Source organism: Coturnix japonica, chromosome 24 (assembly GCF_054131305.1).
Source record: "Coturnix japonica strain WE chromosome 24, WE-NBRP24, whole genome shotgun sequence".
Classification (NCBI taxonomy): domain Eukaryota; kingdom Metazoa; phylum Chordata; class Aves; order Galliformes; family Phasianidae; genus Coturnix; species Coturnix japonica.
The window spans coordinates 5,781,471-5,804,413 of NC_140686.1; the positions used below are offsets into that span (position 1 = coordinate 5,781,471).

A 22,943-nucleotide genomic window follows, 5' to 3' on the forward strand; every position below is an offset into this window, starting at 1 on the left:
GAGCAATCATTGACTTTGTCTTCCTTCTTTCCAGACTGCTGCTCCAGCCCTGCCAGAGGTCAGCCTGCTCACCAAGGCTGTAGAAGAAAATGACTTTGAAAAGTTCATCTCAGAAATCTTAGCAGGGGAACTGGAAGCCAAGTGCAACGTGTGTGAGAAGCCTTGGGATGGCAAAGCCAGCAGCCCCATAAAGAGAGCAAGGAAGCGGAAGGCTGCTGAGATCTCTCCTTCTGCTGTGGCAGCTGTGAATCCTCAGAGAAGCACTGAAGAAGAGGAGCCTCCAGCTAAAAAAGCTAAAATAGCAGCTTTGGTAAGGAGGGGAGGAAGTGTCGGTGCTGTCCTGGTCAGGCTTACTGTTAACGTCCTTCAGGAGCCCCTTGGCCCCCGTGTTGGGTTAAGGCTCAGCAGTGCTGAAGGAGAAGTGCTGCAGAGGAAGGATCTCCTGAGCAATCATTGACTTTGTCTTCCTTCTTTCCAGACTGCTGCTCCAGCCCTGCCAGAGGTCAGCCTGCTCACCAAGGCTGTAGAAGAAAATGACTTTGAAAAGTTCATCTCGGAATTCTTAGAGGAAATGGAAGGACAATATGACTTGGAGCTGGAGAAGGACGTGGATGAACTCCATCTTGAACTTTCTAAGATGATTGATAGTATATCTGAGTAGTCTTGTAGTATATATATATAAAAATAAATATTTTAAAAGGCTTCACAATGAGTCTTAAAGCACAGCTGAACTGGTAAAAGATTGGCAGACTGCATTCCATTGTCCAGAGTTTTCCTGCTGGTCAGAGTTGAGGCCCTGTGCATCCATTCCCTGCTCCTGCTGAAAGGTTGGCTCCTTTCAGCAGCAAGAGGACAAAGCAGTTCTGTGACAGCCCAGAAGGACGTCCATCTGTGTGCTGCAGTGCCTGGCAATTGATCTCCTGATCCAGTGATGCTCTGAAGGCTTCAACCTCAAGCTCCTTCCTTCCTCCTCCCTTGGCCATGCTCAGCGTTGGGTGCAGCTGGAAGCTTCTTTGGGGCTCCCATTTCTTGGGTAGTCCCTATGTCTAGCTTGGAGTTCTGCCAGCTCTTGAGTTTTGTTGGTGTATGCTTTTGTTTTTGACTTGAATCCTTTAAGGCAACTTAATGACAATGTGGGGGTGGGAGGGAGCAGAATTATTCTTTTGTTTTGGACCAAATGTGTCTCCAAGAATGGGGGGTGCTCCCTGCCTTCCAGTTATCAGCAGTGATGCAGCAGCAGTGTGAGAAGCGGGAGCTGCACGCCACAGCTGCGTTATTCCCCCCTTTCCCTTTTTCTGGACTTAATAAGCCTCCCTGCTTATTAAGTGGATAATGCAGAGAGGTCTGGCTGATGAAGCTTCTCACTGTGTCAGTCGGTCAGCATTAGAGAAAGCCAGCATGGAGCTCTGTGAGCTTGTGCAGGGGATGAAGAGCCGCAGAAGCTGCTACCCGCCCTTGGTGCTCTTAGAAAGTTAACTGAATCGGCCAAGGAGGAGCGGGAGTTATGGCTAACCTGTTTCCTGCAGGGGTGAACCCCAGAGGTTTGAGACCAAATGAGGTTTGGCAGATGGATGTCACAGACTTCCCAGAGTTTGGGTGTTTCCGTCACTTGCATGTCACAACTGACACATGCAGTGGTTTTCTCTGGGCTGTGGCACAATCTGGACAGACCGCCATGCATTACATGAAAGCGTTGTGCATGGCCATCGCTGTCATGGGTGCACCTCATGAGTTAAAGACTGACAATGACCCAGGATATAGAAGTGCATGTTTTGGACACTAGTGCACAGTTTGGGGCATTAAGCATATCTTCAGCATTCCTGGCAGCAGCACCGGCCAGGTTATTGTGGAGTGTGCACATCAGACCTTGAAGGGGCGTCTTCGTGCACTTAAAGAGGGGGGAGGGCTGGAGGGGCCTGAGCTGTGCCCACACGCTCTCCTCCTGCGTGAGAGAATCGGATGGGAGACCATCAGCTGACCGAATGGACACCAATAGGTCAGGTCCTGATCAGACCCGACGGAGGGCCATGGCTCCCAGACCCTATGCCACTCCTCGTCATGGGCAGGGGATACGCCTGTGTCGGGACCCCAAGTGGGCCCTGCTGGCTGCCGGCACGTTGGGTTAAGCCGGCACCAAATGATGAGCCATCCTGTGCACCGTGAGGATCCGAACATCTCAGCACCGGTTTTGGTCAACAACTCCTTGGTTAATGTCTCCAGTGCAGCCAGTGATTTGACGTCAGCACTGGGCAGCGGCTGCTGGTAACGGCACATGAGACAGCGTTGCTCCCAATGTGCCTGAAGGTCCGAACTGGGAATCCAGCCTTCATGCCGGACTGATAGTTCGTGAGCGGGGGAGACCTTGTTCCTGGATAGTCCCCCAGTGGTGGACATTCAGAACGATTCTGCACAGCCAATATGTTTTTGTCTTGTTATTTGGTTATGGAGTGTGACATTATAATGCACACTGGACAGAACTGGATTGCCACGAAGATTCTGTACAATAGTGTTACATTGAACTTGGAGAAGTTGTAACTCCATTGTGTACTGTGCTGTTATCTTGAACTTGAATGCACTGTTCTCTACAAGTTGACTAAGTGTTGCCATACAGCATTTCACAATTTTTAGGCAGATTGCTGTTGTGTGCTTTCAGGTTTGTAGTCACTGCAGCTGCATCTCTTTGGTATGTTATTATGACAGTTTCATTGTTTTTCGCATATGTTTAATGATTGATTCATTTGCGGAATAGCCTTAAATGTGCAAATCACATTTGGGGTAACAGGGAGTACGTGGGGGAACCTTTACAGGGGCTGCAGATGATAAAGAGGGGGGAGATGTTGGGTATTGGGCAGGTGGTGCCTGCGTGCACCAGGGCTGGAGTCATGGAGGTCATGGGTATCTGATAGGGGTGGTCACCTGTACCACTATATAGGGTTTGTGGTGCGGCATTAAACTGGTACTTTCAGCGTTACACACTGTGTGTTCTGGTTAGCATTTGGGCTGCTGTGCTAACAGATGTGTCTGGGGTTATCTTGTTTTAAAATGGAAGGGCTCGTAAGGAGCAGAGGGATGTGAGGTATTTCTAGTCCGCTTCATGCTCCCGATTCCAGAACCCTTCCAATTGTGAGGAAACAGAAGTGCTGAGCTGTGTGCGTGTTCCACGGTGCAGAGTCCAGTGACAGTTGGTGCCCTGTGTCTGTGCTGAGCAGCATTGAGGTCTTTAGGAACGTAGGAATCTGCCAATCCCTTGTGAAGGTACTAAAGGTAAAAAGGCAGCATTTCTATCAGTATTGGAGGAGGGAAGGGAACTTTGTCCTTAAGTGCTGTTTTTGTTCCCTTTGTCATGCAGTCAATCCAGCAACTAACTTGAGAACCCGACTTCTCCTCTCTTTAGTTTAGATTTGGGGAAATTCCCTGAAAAAAAATAAAAAAAAAAAAAAAAATTCTCCAAAATTCACTAGTGTCTGTGTGAGTAAAAGGTTCCAACCTTTATTGACTATCGGAAATGCTTAGCTCAGAAATGTGCAGCACTTTAATGAAAGAGTTCTGAATCACTTGAATTTGATCTTCTGTCTGGCCTGGTTGCAGGTTTTACTGCATTTGGTACCTTAAAAAATACAACAACAAAACAAATCTAAAATATCAAAATATTTGATTTTTACATCAGAAGAGAAAAAAAAAAATGAACCAACCCAAACCCTTGTTGTGGCTGAGCAGATCGTGCTGCAGCTCCATGCAGTGCTGAGTTACAGTATACAGGCACATGTGTGTGGATTTGTGTATTGATACGCACTGTCATGCTTTTGCTGTACAGGTAATAAAGACGGAGGATGGTTTTTGTGGATTCTTCAAAGAATCTGGTCTGAAGACCAGAAATTCCAACTTACAGAATTTGACATAGGCAAAGTGAGGAGGAAAATTCTTCCTAACCTGTTATAATTAATTAATTCACGGATTCAGTGTTGGTTCGGCCTACAGGAGAAGTGAACTGCAAAGCTTTGAAGATCACTGTATTTGCTGAGGTTGTCCAGGTGGTTGAGCTTGAAGACCTGCAGCGGTCAGACAAATGTGTTGGGGTTACTCACTGCTGTCACTTGTGGTGTTGAAGGAGGGGCTCCATTGGAGGGCTTGCAGCCGTGCAGCCCAGGGGCTCCGTGCTGAGTCAGGGTGATGTTACTAGAGTTTGACCAGTGTTGAGGAGGGCAATGTTTTGAAACAACTGCTCCTGAGAGACTGATTGAATGAAGAGAACAAAGCTGGGAAGACGGGTGGGCATTCCTCATTCTTTTCTGCTTGTCGGTGTTTTGCTTAGGGTTCCTTTTCAAAAGAAGATTTCACTGATCAAGACTGTAGAAGACTTTCAGTCCAAGGAAGCACGAGCCAGCTCTTTGAGAAGCACAGGAAGAGCTGCACAGAGATCCCCGAGACCAGAACTGCTTCTGTGCGCTCGTCCAGCATGTCGATTAAAGGAAATGATTGCTATTTCTACTTCTATTCCACTTGTAAAAAGGTCTGCTTGGGTTTTTTCCTTCATTTTTTCTTTCTTTCAGTTCTGAAGTTAAGAGGAATGGGTAGAATAAGTAGAAGTATTACTGGTCTTCAGCAAACTTCATAACTAATTGCATTGTACAATAGAGCAACTCGCTAAAAATGAGCTCAAAGCATGGCCAGTTCTCAGGCTGTACTATTTCATTTTCCTCTCTTGGTTTCCATTGGGTTACAGGGAGACAACTGTCCCTTCAGGCACTGTGAAGTCGCTTTGGGCAATGAAACCATCTGCACGCTGTGGAAGGAGGGCCGCTGCTTCAGGAATGTCTGCAGGTTCAGGCACATGGAGATCAGTGTGAGTGTTGGCTCCTCAGAGTTTATCACCAAACCCACTTCTCATTTCTTTAGGTGGGCTGAATGTGCTTTTGCAGATTAGGATCATTTGCTTTGAAATGATGATGGTTCCTACGGTTAAGAATAGGGGAGGAAGCAGAGGGAAGAGAGCTCAATGGCATTGGTATATCATAGCAGAATATTCTTGTAGTTGATACCAACAGTGTTCTATCAACAGATACTAAAGAACCACATCAATCAGACAAGCATTCTGCAAGGTGTGTTAGTTTAACCCCTTCTAAACTGGTGTCCTCACCCACAGAATCCTAGTAAAGCTCAGTGAGCCTGGTGCTCCCAGCCTGCGCACTCTTCAGAGTGGTGTTTGAGTGCTGCTTTGTGGCAGTCTGCTCACTGGCACCATCTGGAGCTCAGTCTCCCTTTGCAGATCTTAGGTCCACGTTACCATCAGCTCTTCTTCCTTTCTGTCTTCAGAAAAAACGCAGCATGATTTCCTGCTACTGGGAGAACCAGCCAGGAGGCTGCCAGAAATCCAACTGTGCCTTCCATCACACCAAGGGACGTTACCTCAATGGGGTTTTCTTTCCACCAAGCCAAAGTGAGTTTGTCTTTTTTAGGTACGAAAGATTAACTCTATTACTCACAGGTGGGTATAGTGTCATAAAGAACGCCAGGTAACGTTCACTTGTGAGCTGATAGATAGGTGCACAGCTGAACTTTGTGCGCTTCTGATACCTCAGTTTTATCTTGCATGCTCAGCTTCTCTCTGCTCCTGTGGCCTTTGCCTTGCAGGTTGTTCTCCTGCATTTAAGCTTTTACTGGGTGTCAGGGAGATGAATGTTGTGTAGGGGGGGATTTCTTTGTTCACAGAGAAGCCATTTGGATGGGCAAGTGGAGACTCAGCATTTATCTGTGTGGGTTTTCAGCCTTGCCTGCCATCTTTGTGCAGTGGATAATCTGATTGAATTCCTACCGCATAACTGAAGAGACTGATTTTTTCTTTGCTTGTACAGACCAGCTTTCTAAGGAGGGAGAAGAAACAAAAACACCTGTCCAGCAACCAGCTGAAGAAAACCATCATGGATTGCGGATCATTTCCACTACAAAATCTGATGCTGATACAAAACAAGGTATTCCAGGATTAATCAGAAGCACTTGCCAATTAACTCCAAAGCAATTCATTGTACAAACACAACAGAACATAGGGTTGCTGAATGGAATCAGCTATTTCCATGATCTTGTTCCTACCTTGTAACTTCATGTGCCTTTCAGATTAGGAAGGTAAACTCCTTTGTTTACATCATTAGAGCAAGACGAGGCCACAGCATGGAGTTTAAGTGCCTGTATGTGCATCTTTTCAACCAGTGGTGAAAGCCACATTTGCTGATAGAGGAATCTAATGTCATATGGATGGGATAAAGTAAGGGATAAAGCCTACTTTTAATATCCAGAAGGATGAAAGGAGGGCAGCAGACAGACATCAGGTCCATGGTGCTCTTAGCTGTGGGGAGAGCTGACAGGGTTTGTTCTGCATGCTTCTGAGCAGGAGGCAGTTTGCAGAGCTGTGGTCCTCAGCGTGTGCCTCTGTCCCTCAGTCTCATTTACTGCTCTGTGTTCCCAGATGACAGTTTGAATGCTGGAATAAAAACACTTGGATCAGAAGGACCTTCAGGAGCTCCTGCTCATCGGCTCAAATCTCAGATTGTTCGTGTGCCTAAGAAGGAGAATGTGCGGACACTGGTCAGCACTGTGATGCTGCCTGCAAAGCAGGGTAATGATGAGTACCTTTGCTTCCATTTGGTGGCTCCTAAGTGGAATGGATAAATTACAATTGGGACTTACCTTGAGTGCATTACAGTTGCAATATAATTTTGTGTCAGGGCTGTCAAAGTGGTGTCTTTTAGTTGTATTTGTTTTGGGTGGGAAATGGGCTCACAAGACAGTAATTCTGTTGGTTTCTGTCAAATAAGCACTTTGTTTTTCTTTGTTTTAGGGGAGGTGCCTGTCAGTCAACTGAATACTGCTGATAAACCTGGAAAACGGAAATCCTCTGTAGGTAAGGGCTGCTTGTGAGCTGCTGTTTGGCTGCCTCCACGTAAATGGGAGGGCACTGCTGAAGCAGGAGGGAGGAAAGTGTGTCGTGGGTCTGTGATGACTCCAAGTGGCACACAAGTGTAGCAGCTGAAAGGTGAATTTGAGAACATACACTTGGAGAAACCAAAGTTTGTGGTTGACTTGTAAAAATCTTTCTCCAAAGGAATTATCTTAGGAATGTTGTTGTTTTCTCTCTGTAGCTGATGTCAGTGGCCTTCCGCTGAAGCGCAGCCTCGTAGAAAGGCTGGGGAAGAAGATCGAGGTTGACAGAGCACCAAGGAGAGGTAAATGGTCATCGGTGTTTGCTGCACAGATTCTCTAGGCTTTCTGCTTATTCTTTCTCAGGAGCGTTGTTGTTGGGAACACGTATATTCTGTAATATTATGACAAATCTGGAAACTTGAGCTCTCGTTGTAATTTCTTGTAATCCTTATGCTTCTCCTTTCTTGATGATGACAGAGAAGGGTGCCAAGCCAGCAGGGGAGATCTGGAAGAAGAGACGACTGGAAGAAGAAAAGCAAAAAGGAGAAGAGGTTCTTACTGAGAAGAGATCTAAGGATAAGCGCAAGAAGAAGAGAATTTTCCCTCCACCTGAGGTGAGGAAAAGACTGTGGAATGGAGCAGGGCTGCTCCCAGAGCTGTCTCTGCACCCGCAGAGGTGAGTCCCTTCTGTAGATGGACACAGTGACACAATTTCTTCACATGTTCTTGTGTCTCACTGCTCACCATGTGCCACCATCATGAGTGCATTCCTACCTTCCTGCCTTTGGTGAAGAGCTGCAGCCATGTTTCACAATCCTGGTACTTTCAATGGCTTTCCCAGACAGCTTTGCACTCCTCAAACTCAGAATTGATCTGATTGTATCTGGCAGTGAGGCAGTAACCCTGCTGGCACCAGGTACAACTTGTGAGGTTAACGTGGGAGCACTGGATACAAAAAGGTCACGATGGCTTCGTGTTCAATGAAATCAGACTGTGGGTGGATGTTGTGTAGGGGAACAGGAATGACTTTCTGTTGCTCAAATAGAATGTGGTATGTAACAGCTCTAGCACTGTGCTGATTTAAACGAGCACTGAAGAAGAGGAGCCTCCAGCTAAAAAAGCAGCTTTGGTAAGGAGGGGAAGAAGTGTCAGTGCTGTCCTGGTCAGGCTGATACTGAGATACAACTCCTGTAGAAAGTGTGGAGAACTGAAATGTTCTGCAGGTTTCCTTTCAAAGTAGTCACTGTGTGCAGGATGCTGGATGAATGACAGTGTGTGCACAATGCTCTGCAGCCCTGTGATTCCTCTGTAGTGTGAAGGAATTTGTCCATTAATGCTGCATTGTTAAAAAGACCTGAGGTGCTCTGCAGCCTTCCCGTGGTTGTTAACATCCTTCAGGAGCCCCTTAGCCCCCGTGTTGGGTTCAGGATCAGCAGTGCTGAAGGAGAAGCACTGCAGAGGAAGGATCTCCTGAGCAATCATTGACTTTGTCTTCCTTCTTCCCAGACTGCTGCTCCAGCCCTGCCTGAGATCAGCCTGCTCACCAAGGCTGTAGAAGATGACACTGAAAAGTTCATCTTGGAAATCTCAGGAGGGGAAATGGTAGCAGAAATTGACTTGGACCTGGAGAAGGATGAGGATGATCTCCTTCGTGAACTTTCTGAGATGATTGACAGTTGAACTGCATAGTAGTTATTATAGTATGTTTAAAAAAACAAAAAACAAAAAAACCAAAAAAAACCCCTTTAATTTAATAAAAACCTTTTCTTTTTGGTTGGATACCCCAGGGTGGTACTTTACTAAAAGAGTCTTTGCAATAATTAGTCATAAAGCACTGGTAAAAGATTGGCAGACTGCATTCCATTGTCCTGAGTTTTCCTGCTGGTCAGAGTTGAGGTCCTGTCCCTGATCCTGGTTGGCTCCTTTCAGCAGCAAGAGAAGAAAGCAGTGGGGATCTGTGCCCTGGGATGTGCCCAAGCCTCCAGCCTGGCACCCACCTGCCTGGTGCTGCCCCTGGCACGTGTGGTGCTGGGATGAGGGGGGAGCCCAGCGGGTTCTCCCTGCTGCTCCCTTCAAACCAGTGTGCGAGGTATGACCCACTGACGCCATCACCCCGGAGTGGGGCACAACGCGGTGCCAGCATCATAATCTCTGCGGGCACTGCAGCGCAGTCAGCGCGGCTCGGGGGCGGGGGGGGGCAGAAAGGAGTTGGGAGGGAGGGAGGAACCTCACAACATCCCGCAAACGGCCCCGGTGCCAACACCGCCCACCGCCCGCCGTCCCCGCACCGCAGCCCGCGCTGCCACCTGGCGGCTGTCCCCGCAGCGCTGCCGGGGGTTCCAGCAGCCGGGCCGCCCCCAGGATGGGACAAATGCGGGGGCAATTAAATTGGATGGAGGAGCCGGAAGGGACCGAGCGGGTCCTGAGCGCTTCAGGGCTGCCCTGAAGTTAAGCACCACATTCGGGGCATTGTCCAAACGCCACTCGGTCAGTGACGGGCTCGGGGCATCCACCACCCCCCAGAAGGGCCCGTGCCTGCGTTGGACCACCCCCACGGCAAAGACGCGTTTCTCAGCCCTCCCCCGCTTCCTTCATCAGTTACGGGCAGCTCTGTGCCATTCCCCTGCTTAGGAAGCCACAACGAGCCACGGGACGGATTCTCAGCCCCATCTCCTGCAGCTCGGACGAGCCGGGGGTCCTCAGCCTCTCCTACAGGATGAACCTCGTAGCCCTTACCAGCTTTGTCGCCTCCTTGCGATGCTTTCAAGGACCTTTTTGTAGGGTGGAGTGCCCCAAAATGCACTTTGCTCCCTGAGCTGGCTCACTGAGCCCAGGCAGCTGCTCAGGTACATCCCAGAGCCACGGGGACATCCCTGCAGTCCCTGAGGACCCTGTTCCCATGTGCTCACTTCCTCACAGCACCCACGGCACAGAAGGACAGGATGCACATCAGGACGGGCGGCTCCCAGCTCTGTTCTTCCCCATAACAGTCAGCACTGCTTTGTCTCTTCCTTTCAGTAACGCTTTATTTGTGAAGACAAAGAGGCGAGGAACAAACACATCCATCGGGAAACAATTCAAACCAACGTACATCATGAGAGTGAAATAAGTTACATTATTTACAGGAACACATCGAGGGATCAAATATTTGTACACACCTTGACAAACCCAGAGCGCAGTGCTGGGCTGCACCACCCAGCAGAGAAAAAAAGCCTTCACCAACAGGAGTTGGGCTCTGTACAACAGCTCTGAGCAAGAAAAGGCACCTGCTGCTGTGTGGGATGGGCTGATGGAGCAGGCAGTGCAGCACTGCAGAGCAGGGAGCAGAGTGCAGGGTGGTGGTGGGATGCAGAGCAGTGAGCAGCTAAAGGGGCAGAGCTGCTCCACTGGGAATGGGGACAAAGGCCCGGGGTGGCAGGAAGGTGAAGGGCAACGCTTTGCTGGAAAGGCCTGGGGGGGGAGTGGGACTGTGCTGGGATCCCTCACAGTTGGGGTGGGAGCAGCACGGGGAGAGAGGGGCAGCTGGTGGGAGCCCTGGGGAGGGTGATGCTGCCTGCAGGATGGAGCAAAGCAGGGGTGAGCACGCTGCAAGGCAAGGGGACAAGTGACAGGTGCTCTGTGGGATCGTACCTGGAGCCCATCCAGCGTGGGACGGGAGGGCATCCCTGGGAGCAGACTGCCCAGGCAGGGAGCCCAAAGCAGCTGTGCTTTTGGAGGCGCTGGGGAGGAACAACGCATCCTTGTGCTTCTCGCAGCTGGCCAGGCTGGGGACAGCCCTACAGCCTTGTCTTTTGTGCCGGGAGAGCTGCAGCTCCCTGGGGGGGCTCACAGTGGTTGGTTTGGGGGCCCAAACATTTGGACTTCTGGGTCAACTCCAGCCCTTGTGTGCAAAGCTCAGCTCCAGGCAGTGCAGTGCCCTTAGCAGAGCATGAAGCTGGCTCCTGTGTGCTGGGAGGAGGAGATCCAGGAGCAAGAGGCAGAAGCCAGGAAGAAGAAGTCCCCCAGCTCTCAGCAAAGGAAGGAGCTCCCTCCCTGGACAGCAGTTATTATCTCCATGCTTGACACCACCAAAGGCACCGAGGGAGAAGCAAAATTAGGTGCACAGAGGCTCAGAGACCACAAGAAAGCAGTGCAAGTCCTGAGCCCTAAAGGAGCACCCAGCACAGTGCGAAAGGACGGAGCCCATCTGCAGCCCAGCCCTGAACCTTCACCCTCTGTGGCCAAAGCCCTCAGCCCCAGCACGGGGCCTGCAGGCCCCGTGCTCTGGGGCATGGAACAGATGGCAAAACAGGCAAGTGCAGCCCCAGGGCCTCCTGCTGCCTGCCCACAGGCAGAGGCAGGGCAGCAAGGGAAGGATCTGAAGAAGCAGAGGCCAAGAAGCCACGCTCACTGGACTGCAGCTGAGTTGGGACTTTGTGCTTTAGCATTTGGGGGACCTGCCCCCCCAACCTGACAGCATGGCTCAGAGCTGCCCCCGCACAGCCCCCTGTGATGGGGAGCAGGGCAGAGCTCTGTGCCAGCTTCCTGGGGCTGTCCTCATCATGTTCAGTGCCTGGGACAGGATCTAGATTGAACTGCATTTTGGGGACAACAACTCTTAACAGCATTACGAGATTCAGTTTAACTCAGATTGCCTCGACCTCAGGCAGAGGCTGTTACAAAACCAGAAACCCTTGAGCTCCCCAGCCCACCCCCAAAATGAAATCAATGACAACAGCACCCAGCTTGCACCGTGAGGTAGCTACACCAAATCAACACACACCCTCCATCTCAGCAGATCAACACCCCCCCACTCTTCCACATGGGAGATACCGACCCACACAGGTACTGAGACACCAGTACCTATGGTACACCCAGCTACAGCCACACGAACGCAGACATACACATCCCAATGGAAAAGAACAGGCTGAGAGGGCAGCGTTGCCCCCACCTCCCAGTGCTGTGCGTCACAGGGCAACCATGGGGCCTGTGATCCATCCTGCCCAGCCCCACAGCACAGGGCTCAGCTGTGACCCAGGAGCAGCCACCATCCTGTCCATGGCAGGGTGACCCTGCGCATGCCATCGTGCCCTCCACCAGGCCATGGAAACTGCATTTTCTTCTTCCCCTCCCCCCCATTCCCAGAATGATAAAAGACAGACTCCATCAAGTAAATAGAGATGCTCCTGTTTCAAGGTGTGCAGAAATTCCCACCCTGCAGTGGTTTGAACGAGGGCTGGTGGCACAAAATAACGGGGCTGCAGAAAGCAGAAGGAAATTGGTCTGTGCTTTCGCATCCGCCCTTACAACTTTCCCAACCACCTTTACATGTCAACAGAGCATTCTACAAAAACTCTTCAACTGTCCATGCAGGCACATATCCAATCAGAGCCGTGAGTCCCTTCTTCTCCTTCCAGAGGTGTCCTTGGTTCTCATGCTGTTGATCTGGCTCCACAGCTGCTGCTCTGAACAGCTTTTCCGGTATTCCCATGTTCCCCTACGAGCCCAGCATGGGGCAGGGCATGATGGAGCAGGGAATGCTCCAAGGGACCACAGGAGAGGTAGAAGAAAGCTCCAGTGTGAGACCAGGGCCTCGTCGGCCCCCTGAGCAAAGAAACGTGAGCAGGGCAGCTGGAGAGGCTGCGTCCTCATTGACACTCCTGGGCTGAGCCTTCAGCCTTCTGAAGGGCTCCAGCCATGCACCATCGTTCTCTGTAGGATTGTCCTTCAGGCGTGCAGCCGTGGGGGGAGTCGTGCAGGATCAGGGTCCAACCCGTCCGCACTCCGCTCCTGGCACAACCATCTCCATCCTCACCCATCTGCAGCCCTTCCCCACCCCACTGCAGAGCAAAGTGGGTACCCAGGGAAGAGCAGAGGGTCAGCAGACTTTGCAGCTGGGATTCAGAGATCTCTGCAGGGAAGCTCAGGGTGAGCCAGCTGTGCAGCACTGGCTGCTTCAGAAACAAAAGAGAATGATGGAATGAGTCAGGAGCTTTGCATGCTTCAGACAGGCACCGCCAGCAGAAGCAGCGCCCACCCCCAGCCCATGGTGGGCTGCCGACTCCCCCCCCCACTGTCCTTGCAAGGGTGAGTGCAGAACACGGCTGCCACAGATGTGGGCAATATTTGGGGTGAGAAGATGCACAAAAAGCCACATGCAGAACAGGGGAAACCAGAAATGTGGGCAAGGGGGAGAGAAGAGGTCTCAGAGGGGTGCTCTGCCCAGCAGCCACAGGAGACTACCTTGACATAGTGATCTTTGGAGCCCGTCACCACCAGGTCATGGTTGCTTGCTGTCTGGCTTACTGCGAGACACATCACGGGCCCAGTGTGGCCACTCAGCTTCCCAACAGGCTGCAGCCTACAACCAGTGACAAGGGTCAGTCAGCCCCTTCCCAACAGCACAGCTCCTCCAGGGCCCTCCCCCAGCACAAAGCCCACTGCCCTCAAGCACTCCTGACATAGAAAGGTCCCCAAACACGGGCATCGCCATCAGGGGTACCCTGCTTCACAGTGATGCTGAGGGATGAAGGCAGCTCTGGGGCACACCGACAGCCATCTGCAGAGCCCAGGCTGCAGTGAGGGCTCAGGGTCAGTGGCACAGCCTGGGGAAGATGCTGCTCATCTCCCATTTCTTCCCTCTTCTCACAGATGGAACGCACACCACAAGTAGTCCCATTGCTGCTCATCACCCATCAGGTCCAAAACAGGGGCTTGAAAAGGCATATGAAAGGGTTCTGTAAGCCCTCATTTGAGGCAGCTTCCACAGCTACAAAGGTTTTCCCTTTCCTAAGGGGAGTCTTTTCAGATGGACACCGTCCACACAGAATCAGTCAGTTGTCCTGCCTGCCTCTGTGCTGCCCCTCACCTGCTCAGCTCCCAGATGCGGACGGAGTTCCCAGTGGCAGCATAGAGGGTGGTGCCAGTGGGGTTGAGAGCAATCTGGTTGATCTGGTGCTCCCCCTGCACACTGGTCACAGGGCGGGTGGTTGTCCCAGCACATGCATCCCCAGAGATCACCTGGCCAGAAGACCTAGAGGAGGGAGGATGGGAGGAGAAAGGATGATCAGAGACCAGCTCAGAGCATGTGAGGCCCCACCGAGGAACCCAAAGAAGCTGTTGGCTCTCAGCTGGTCCCACACTGGGAATGGTCCTGCAGCTGTCTGGCCGCCATGGGACCAGCAAAACCTCCACCTTCCAGAGCAGTGCTTTCCTTTGAGCATTTGCTGCAGAGGGTCCCCACAGATTCCATTCCAAGATCTCCCTAAGCCTCCCTTCTTCCTACAGCTGTAGGCACTGATCCTAAAACAGCTGGGCTCTGTTTCCAGCCTGTGGGACCCCAGGAGTTTCTCACACCATCCTCTGCAAAGCCAGAGCTGCCCACAGTCCCCCACAACCACTCTTCCCACTACATACATCAGGGTGCGGATGCAGCACGCTTAGTCCTGGATGTCCCACACTTTGATGTACAATGTGGACACGGTGAACACCAACCCCGTGTGTCTGCAGTACTTGATGGAAATGACATTATTTGGGTGACCCTTGAGGGAAAGGCACAGCACTGTAAGGTCCTACAGGCATGGGAAAGCACGAGATGCCTCACCCCCAAGCATCTTCCAGTTCCTGGTAGGGCAATGGGCCCCTCCATCTGAACTCAGGCATATCTGAGCAATCATCTTCATGGAAAACCTTGGCATCTCCCCACTAGCAGCCCCTGCCTAACGGCTCTGCCCAGGTGACACAGACTGTGAGACGTGATGCTCACGGCCTCTGCTCTGAGCCAGGAGCATGATGGCCATTGTGCATGGCCATCGCTGTCATGGGTGCACCTCACGAGTTAAAGACCAATAATGACCCAGGATATAGAAGTGCATGTTTTGGACATTGGTGTACAGCTTGGGGCATTAAGCATACCTTCGGCATTCCCGGCAGCAGCACCGGCCAGGCTATTATGGAGTGTGCACATCAGACCTTGAAGGGGCGTCTTCGTGCACTTAAAGAGGGGGGAGGGCTGGAGGGGCCTGAGCTGTGCCCACACGCTCTCCTCCTGCGTAAGAGAATCGGATGGGAAACCATCAGCTGACCGAATGGACACCAATAGGTCAGGTCCTTATCAGACCCGACGGAGGGCCATGGCTCCCAGACCCTATGCCACTCCTCGTCAAGGGCAGGAAACACGTCTGTGTCGGGACCCCAAGTGGGCCCTGCTGGCTGCCGGCACGTTGGGTTAAGCCGGCACCAAACGACGAGCCATCCTGCGCACCGTGAGGATCTGAACATCTCAGCACCGGTTTTGGTCAACGTCTCCTTGGTTAATGTCTCCAGTGCAGCCAGTGATTTGACGTCAGCACTGGGCAGTGGCTGCTGGTAACGGCACATGAGACTGCGTTGCTCCAATGTGCCTGAAGGTCCGAACTGGGAATCCAGCCTTCATGCCGGACTGATAGTTCGTGAGCGGGGGAGACCTTGTTCCTGGATAATCCCCCAGTGGTGGACATTCAGAATGATTCGTCACAGCCAATATGTTTTTGTCTTCTTATTTGGTTATGGGGTGTGACATTATAATGCACACTGGACAGAACTGGAATGCCATGAAGATTTTGTACAATAGTGTTACATTGAACCTGGAGAAGTTGTAACTCCATTGTGTACTGTGCTGTTTTCTTGAACTTGAATGCACTGTTCTCTTCAAGTTCTCTTTAAGTGTTGCCATACAGCATTTCAAAACTGTTAGGCAGATAGCTGTTATGTCTTTTCAGGTTTGTAGTCACTGCAGCTGCATCTCTTTGGTATGTTATTATGACAGCTTCATGGATTTCCGCATATGTTTAATGTTTGATTCGTTTCCAGAATATCCTTTAATGAGCGAAATCACCTTTGGGGTAACAGGGAGTACCTAGGAGAACCTTTACAGGGGCTGCAGATGATAAAGAGGGGGGAGATGTTGGGTATTGGGCAGGTGGTGCCTGCTTGCACCACGGCTGGAGTAAGGGAGGTCACGGGTATCTGATAGGGGCGGTCACCTGTACCACTATATAGGGTTTGTGGTGCGGCATTAAACTGGTACTTTCAGCGTTACACACTGTGTGTTCTGGTTAGCATTTGGGCTGCTGTGCTAACAGATGTGTCTGGGGTTATCTTGTTTTAAAATGGAAGGGCTCGTAAGGAGCAGAGGGATGTGAGGTATTTCTAGTCCGCTTCATGCTCCCGATTCTAAAACCCTTCCAATTGTGAGGAGACAGAAGTGCTGCGCTGTGTGCGTGTTCCACGGAGCAGAGTCCAGTGACAGTTGGTGCCCGGCGTCTGTGCTGAGCAGCATTGAGGTCTTTAGGAACGTAGGAATCTGCCAATCTGTTGTGAAGGTACTAAAGGTAAAAAGGCAGCATTTCTATCAGTATTGGAGGAGGGAAGGAAACTTTGTCCTTAACTGCTGTTTTTGTTCCCATTGTCATGCAGTCAGTCCAGCAACTAACTTGAGAACCCGACTTCTCCTCTCTTTAGTTTAGATTTGGGGAAATTCCCTGCCACCCAAAAAATATTTCCTGGAAAATTCACTAGTGTTTGTGTGAGTAAATGGTTCCAGCCTTTCCTTACTGACTGTCGGAAATGCTTAGCACAGGAAAGTGTGGCACATTAATGAAAGAGTTCCGATTCACTTGAATTTGATCTTCTGTCTGTCCTGGTTGTAGGTTTTACTGCATTTGATACCTTAAAAAAAACCCAACAAAACAAACCTAAAATACCAAAATATTTGATTTTTACATCAGAAAAGAAAAAAAAAAAAACCGCCCCAAACCCTTGTTGTGGCTGAGCAGAACGTGCTGCAGCTCCATGCAGTGCTGAGTTACAGTATTCAGGCATATGTGTGTGGATTTGTGTATTGATACGCACTGGCATGCTTTTGCTGTACAGGTAACAAAGACAGGGGAAGGTTTTAGTGTTTTCTTCATAGGTGAAGAAACCTTGAAGACCAGAAATTCCAACTTACAGAATTTGACATTGGCAAAGTGAGGAGGAAAATTCTTCCTACCCCGTTATTCTTAATTGACGGATTCAGTGTTGGTTCAGCCTACAGGAGAAGTGAACTGCAAGGCTTGGAAGATCGCTGTCTTTGCTGAGGTTGTCCAGGTGGGTGAGCTTGAAGACCTGCAGCGGTCAGACAAATGTGTTGGGGTTACTCACTGCTGTCACTCGTGGTGTTGAAGGAGGGGCTCCATTGGAGGGCTTGCAGCCGTGCAGCCCAGGGGCTCTGTGCTGAGTCAGGGTGATGTTACTAGAGTTTGACCAGTGTTGAGGAGGGCAATGTTTTGAAACAACTGCTCCTGAGAGACTGATTGAATGAACAGAAGAAAGCTGGGAAGATGGGTGGGCATTCCTCATTCTTTTCTGCTTTTTGGTGTTTTGCTTAGGGTTCCTTTTCAAAAGAAGATTTCACTGATCAAGACTGTAGAAGACTTTCAGTCCAAGGAAGCACAAGCCAGCTCTTAGAGAAGCACAGGAAGAGCTGCACAGAGATCCCCGAGACCAGAACTGCTTCTGTGCGCTCGTCGAGCATGTCGAAGAAAGGAGACGATTGCTATTTCTACTTCTATTCCACTTGTAAAAAGGTCTGCTTGGGTTTTTTCCTTCATTTCTCCTTCTTTCAGTTCTGAAGTCAAGAGGACGGGGTGGAATACTTAGAAGTATTACTGATCTTCAGCAAACTTCATAACTGATTGCATTGTGCAAAAGAGCAACTAGCTAAAAATGAGCTCAAAGCACGGCCAGTTCTCAGGTTGCACTAGTTCATTTTCCTCTCTTGGTTTCCATTGGGTTACAGGGAGACAACTGTCCCTTCAGGCACTGTGAAGCTGCTTTGGGCAATGAAACCACCTGCAGGCTGTGGAAGGAGGGCCGCTGCTTCAGGAATGACTGCAGGTTCAGGCACATGGAGATCAGTGTGAGTGTTGGCTCCTCAGAGTTTATCACCAAACCCACTTCTCATTTCTTTAGGTGGGCTGATGTGCTTTTGCAGATTAGGTTCATTTGCTTTGAAATGATGATGGTTCCTATTGTTAAGAGGGGGCTGGGAGGAAGCAGAGGGAAGAGAGCTCAATGGCAATGGTATATCATAGCAGAATATTAATGTAGTAGATACCAACAGTGTTCTCTCAACAGTTGCTAAAGAACCACATAATTCAGACAAGCATTCTGCAAGGTGTGTTAGTTTAACCCCTTCTAAACTGGTGTCCTCACCCACAGAATGCTAGAAAAGCTCATTGAGCCTGGTGCTCCCAGCCTGCGCACGCTTCAGAGTGGTGTTTGAGTGCTGCTTTGTGGCAGTCTGCTCACTGGCACCATCTGGAGCTCAGTCTCCCTTTGCAGATCTTATGTCCACATTACCATCAGCTTTTCTTCCTTTCCGTCTGCAGAAATTTCGCAGCATGATTTCCTGCTACTGGGAGAACCAGCCAGGAGGCTGCCAGAAATCCAACTGTGCCTTCCATCACACCAAGGGACGTTATCTCAATGGGGTTTTCTTTCCACCAAGCCAAAGTGAGTTTGTCTTTTTTAGGAATGAAAGATTAACTCTATTACTCACAGGTGGGTATAGTGTCATAAGGAATGCCAGATAACGTTCACTTGTGAGCTGATAGATGCACAGCTGAACTTTGTGCGCTTCTGATACTCAGTTTTTTCTTGCATGCTCAGCTTCTCTCTGCTCCTGTGGCCTTTGCCTTGCTGGTTGTGTTCCTGCAAATAAGCTTTTTCTGGGTGTCAGGGAGATGAATGTTGTGTAGGGGGGGATTTCTTTGTTCACAGAGAAGCCATTTGGATGGGCAAGTGGAGACTCAGCATTTATCTGTGTGGGTTTTCATCCTTGCCTGCCATCTTTGTGCAGTGGTTGTAAGGTTAGGATCAAAGTTTTAAATTGATCCTTTTCTTCCTGTAGCTACGCTGCCAAGTCCACCAGAGTCTGCAGGTGACGATCCGAATGCAGCTCAGATAACAGTGCAGCAGAGCAAGCTTTCCGTGCAGTCCGATCCCTCTCCACAGTTGATGGAAGTGATGCAAATGGAAAACAAAGAGAGAGTCCCAAGCGCTACACATCCTCCCATTTTAATCAAAGCTGCAGATGATGACAAATGTGATGATGGTGAGTGTGGTTGCTTTTCCCGGTTCTTTACTAGTTACTCTATTCACTTAGGCTGCTTCTATGGGTTTACCAGGTAAGTATAGCTGTTAAAATAAGGAACCTGTCTGTAATCACTTCCATTTGTACTTAAGAATATAAACTGTGGGCTGCCAATTAACTCCAAAGCAATTTGTTGTAAAAACACAACAGAACATAGGGTTGCTGAATAGACTCAGCTATTTCCATGATCTTGTTCCTACCTCGTATCTTCATGTGCCTTTCAGATTAGGTAGGTAAACTCCTTTGTTTACTTCATTAGAGCAAGATGAGGCCACAGCATGGAGTTTAAGTGCCTGTATGTGCATCTTTTCAACCACTGGTTAAAGCCACATTGTTGATAGAGGAATCATGTGGATGGGTTAAAGTAAGGGATAAAGCCTACTTTTAATATCCAGAAGGATGAAAGGAGGGTATCAGACAGACGTCAGGTCCATGGTGCTCTTAGCTGTGGGGAGAGCTGACAGGGTTTGTTCTGCATGCTTCTGAGCAGGAGGCAGTTTGCAGAGCTGTGGTCCTCAGCGTGTGCCTCTGTCCTTCAGTCTCATTCACTGCTCTGTGTTCCCAGATGACAGTCTGAATGCTGGAATAAAAACACTTGAAGAAATCAAACTGAAGAAACAAAAGGATAAAACCAAACAACAAAGTGGTGAGTTCATATGCCCTACTTTGTTATCCTTCTGATAATACTCAGATAGCTGGCACTGTGCTGGGGAATAGAGCCGTTCACAGAAGTGAACCATTATCTTGCACTGCTGGTTTTGGAGTAGCAGTTGCTGGTGGCTGGGTGCTCCATGAGAGATAGACTTTTTTGTGGTTAACTGTTCTAAAATCTTTCTCCAAAGGAATTATCTTAGGAATGTTGTTGTTTTTTCTCTGTAGCTGTTGTCAGTGGCCTTCCGCTGAAACGCAGCCTGGCAGAAAGGCTGGAGAAGAAGATCAAGATTGACAGAGCACCAAGGAGAGGTAAATGGTTGTCTGTGTTTGCTGCACAGATTCTCTAGGCTTTCTGCTTATTCTTTCCTGGGTGCGTTGTTGTTGGGAACACGCATATTCTGTAATATTATGTCAAATCTGAAAACCTAAGCTCTCGCTGGACTCTCTTTTAATCATTATGCTTCTCCTTTCTTGATGATGGCAGAGAAGGGTGCCAAGCCAGCAGGGGAGATCCATGTCAAAACTCTGGAAGAGATCCGTCTTGAGAGAGCGAATCAGCGAGGAGAAACCCCAGCTGCCCCCCAGGCAGAAGGGTGCTGTAAGGTGGAGGATCCCAGCTCCGGGGTGAGGCCTTCTCCTGCAGTTCGCATCAAAACCTCGGAAGCCCTGGCTGAAAGGAAACACAAACAGCTGGAGGAAGAGAAGCAAAAAGTAGAAGAGCTTCTTACTGAGAAGAGAGCTAAGGGTAAATGCAAGAAGAAAATTTTCCCTCCACCTGAGCCTGGTAACGTGAAACTGGAAGAGCCACCGCGTAAAATCAAGCCATTGGAAGAAGTGCATATTAAAACCTTGGAAGAAATCAAGCAGGAGAAAGCCCTGCGGATGCAGCAGATGGCAAAGCCAGCAGGTAACGAGGTGCTTCACTGTCCGCACTGCTGAAGTGCTTCCCCTGTCAAGCAAATGGAGTTTGCTTAGAATTGCCTGGGCTGTTTCTTACAACATGCAAAGGCAGGAAGTGCCAGGATGTCCATCCATGTGTTTTTCCATCGAATCCATGGTGTCTGCCTGCTTCATTCTGGAAAATTCATTTGCTGTGAGGTTTTGTTGTTCAGTTTCTCCTGTACTTTCTTTCTGCCATGGTTTTGGTGTGGCATGTTCTGTGTGTTGATGCCAAGGTTGCCTTCATCTTTGGCTTGTATTGCTTAGTTTGATATGTAAATGTATTTGAAAAGCATGGATTGATTCCTCAGCATGGGGGCCAACCTCTGTCAGAAAGGTCAGGGGGGTGAGTTATTCATTGGGGAGGTGAGAGAGGCTTTGTGAAGAGACAGCATGTGAAGGAGGGAAGAGCTTGGATACTGTATGGACTGCGTGATGTCGCCTCTGTCTGTGCTTTGTTATTGAATGTGAGGAAATAAGCACATGGAGGAAACACTGGCACTCAGGTTTCTTTCTATGCTTGCTGTTGACCAAGTGATTTTCTTTTTCTTTGTTTCAAAGCACCTGGAAGAGAAGAGGAAAAGACTGTGGAATGGAACAGGGCTGCTCCCAAAGCTGTCTCTGCACCCGCAGAGGTGAGTCCCTTCTGAAGATGGACACATTGACACAATTTCTTCACATGTTCTCATGTCTCACTGCTCACCATGTGCCACCATCATGAGTGCATTCCTACCTTCCTGCCTTTGGTGAAGAGCTGCAGCCATGTTTCACAATCCTGATACTTTCAATGGCTTTCCCAGACAGCTTTGCACTCCTCAAACTCAGAATTGATCTGATTGTATCTGGCAGAGAGGCAGTAACCCGTTTTTGAAACATCTCTAATCTGATTTCCTTCATATGCTCCCTCTGGTGTTTGTTCTTATTTTGCACTTACTTTATTTCTTTTTAGCCCTCGGATCAGAGTACACCAAATTCTAGAGCTCAAGCAAAGAGCCTTGAGGGGACAATAAAGGAGAAGCTACAGCTGAGACAACCGGAGAAGCTGAAGAAGGAAGTGGCTGCTGTGCCGGCTGCTGCTGAAGAAACAGTCAAAGGTAAAAGTGCAGAGCTTAGCAGTCCTGAATCCACCCTTCATGTTCAGCTTATCAGCTTGCAAAGGCCTAAGTGAAATCTCAGCACGGTGGGCAAAAGCATTGCCAGGGAAACCATCAGCCCAACCTCAGGAGCAGAGAAGTATGAATGAGTGTTGAGTGTGAGGTGGTCCTTGGAAGTAAAGGGACCTGAGTGCTCATGGTGGGTGCGTGCCTTTGCTTAGTGCTAGAAAGGGAAATGCTTATTTTCTTAGTTCACTTGTGTTCCTTCCAGCCAGACTTCAGCTTGAGAACGAGGGACAGACAGTGGCACTGAGCTGCAGACTTACCTGTGTGATAAACCCCTGGATGTATTTTTTGGGTCTGTTGTGGCTTGCACAGCGTCTGGTTGCACACTCTTGTCTGTAGCTCCTGCTTTTTCCTTTCTCTAGAGGGACCATGTATTGCTTTCTCCTGCTGTATGGCTGTTTCCCTTGTCTGGGTTATAATATGGTGTAGCTCTGCAGTTTCTTTGTTCCTTTGGTGGGACTGTTGGTATGCAGCACTTACTGTGGAAGATACTGCTGAGATTTGTGGAAAGAGCAATGTAATTTTGCTGGCCAGATGTATTTAACTGTGGAGAAGAGCTGTGGGAATGACAGGACAACCTGGACTCCTCTCAAGGCACAATTGTACCAGCTCTCTCTTCTTCCTGTAGCCAAGGGCAAGGTGTGTGTGAAGCCCTCGGATGGGAAAGCCAGCACCCCCACGAAGCGAGCAAGGAAGCGGAAGGCTGCTGAGATCTCTCCTTCTGCTGTGGCAGCTGTGAATCCTCGGAGAAGCACTGAAGAAGAGGAGCCTCCAGCTAAAAAGGCTAAAATAGCAGCTTTGGTAAGGAGGGGAGGAAGTGTCAGTGCTGTCCTGGTCAGGCTGATACAGAGATACAACTGCTGCAGAAAGTGTGGAGAACTGAAATGTTCTGCAGGTTTCCTTTCAAAGCAATCGCTGTGTGCTGGATGCTGGATGAATGGCAGTGTGCGCACAATGCTCTACAGCCCTGTGATTCCTTTGTGGTGTGAAGGAATTTGTCCATTATTGCTGCATTGTTAAAAAGACCTGAGGTGCTCTGAAGCCTTCATATGGTTGTTAACGTCCTTCAGGAGCCCCTTAGCCCGCGTGTTGGGTTAAGGCTCAGCAGTGCTGAAGGAGAA

At 49.5% G+C, this 22,943-nt stretch overlaps 1 protein-coding gene and 1 pseudogene across 2 annotated transcripts in view; one reads left to right on the forward strand and one right to left on the reverse strand.

Moving 5' to 3' along the window:
- Window positions 1-4,150: 4,150 nt before the first annotated feature.
- Window positions 4,151-22,943, forward strand: part of LOC146757175 (zinc finger CCCH domain-containing protein 11A-like) — a 36,953-nt pseudogene continuing 18,160 nt past the window's right edge. Inside the window, exons 1-11 of the transcript XR_014937088.1 lie at window positions 4,151-4,510; window positions 4,724-4,843; window positions 5,314-5,513; window positions 5,743-5,969; window positions 6,461-6,610; window positions 6,833-6,895; window positions 7,134-7,217; window positions 20,208-20,663; window positions 21,224-21,297; window positions 21,612-21,756; window positions 22,451-22,614. The product of XR_014937088.1 is annotated as a zinc finger CCCH domain-containing protein 11A-like (transcript). The remainder of the gene's footprint in view (window positions 4,511-4,723; window positions 4,844-5,313; window positions 5,514-5,742; window positions 5,970-6,460; window positions 6,611-6,832; window positions 6,896-7,133; window positions 7,218-20,207; window positions 20,664-21,223; window positions 21,298-21,611; window positions 21,757-22,450; window positions 22,615-22,943) is intronic.
- On the reverse strand, window positions 12,514-14,817 carry LOC146757176 (kinesin-like protein KIF21B). The gene is made up of 3 exons (XM_085523268.1): window positions 14,809-14,817; window positions 13,763-14,088; window positions 12,514-13,255 (listed from the first exon to the last, which is right to left on the reverse strand). Exons 1-3 carry the CDS (start codon window positions 14,815-14,817, stop codon window positions 12,898-12,900), a joined length of 693 nt encoding a protein of 230 aa, XP_085379394.1. The 3' UTR covers window positions 12,514-12,897.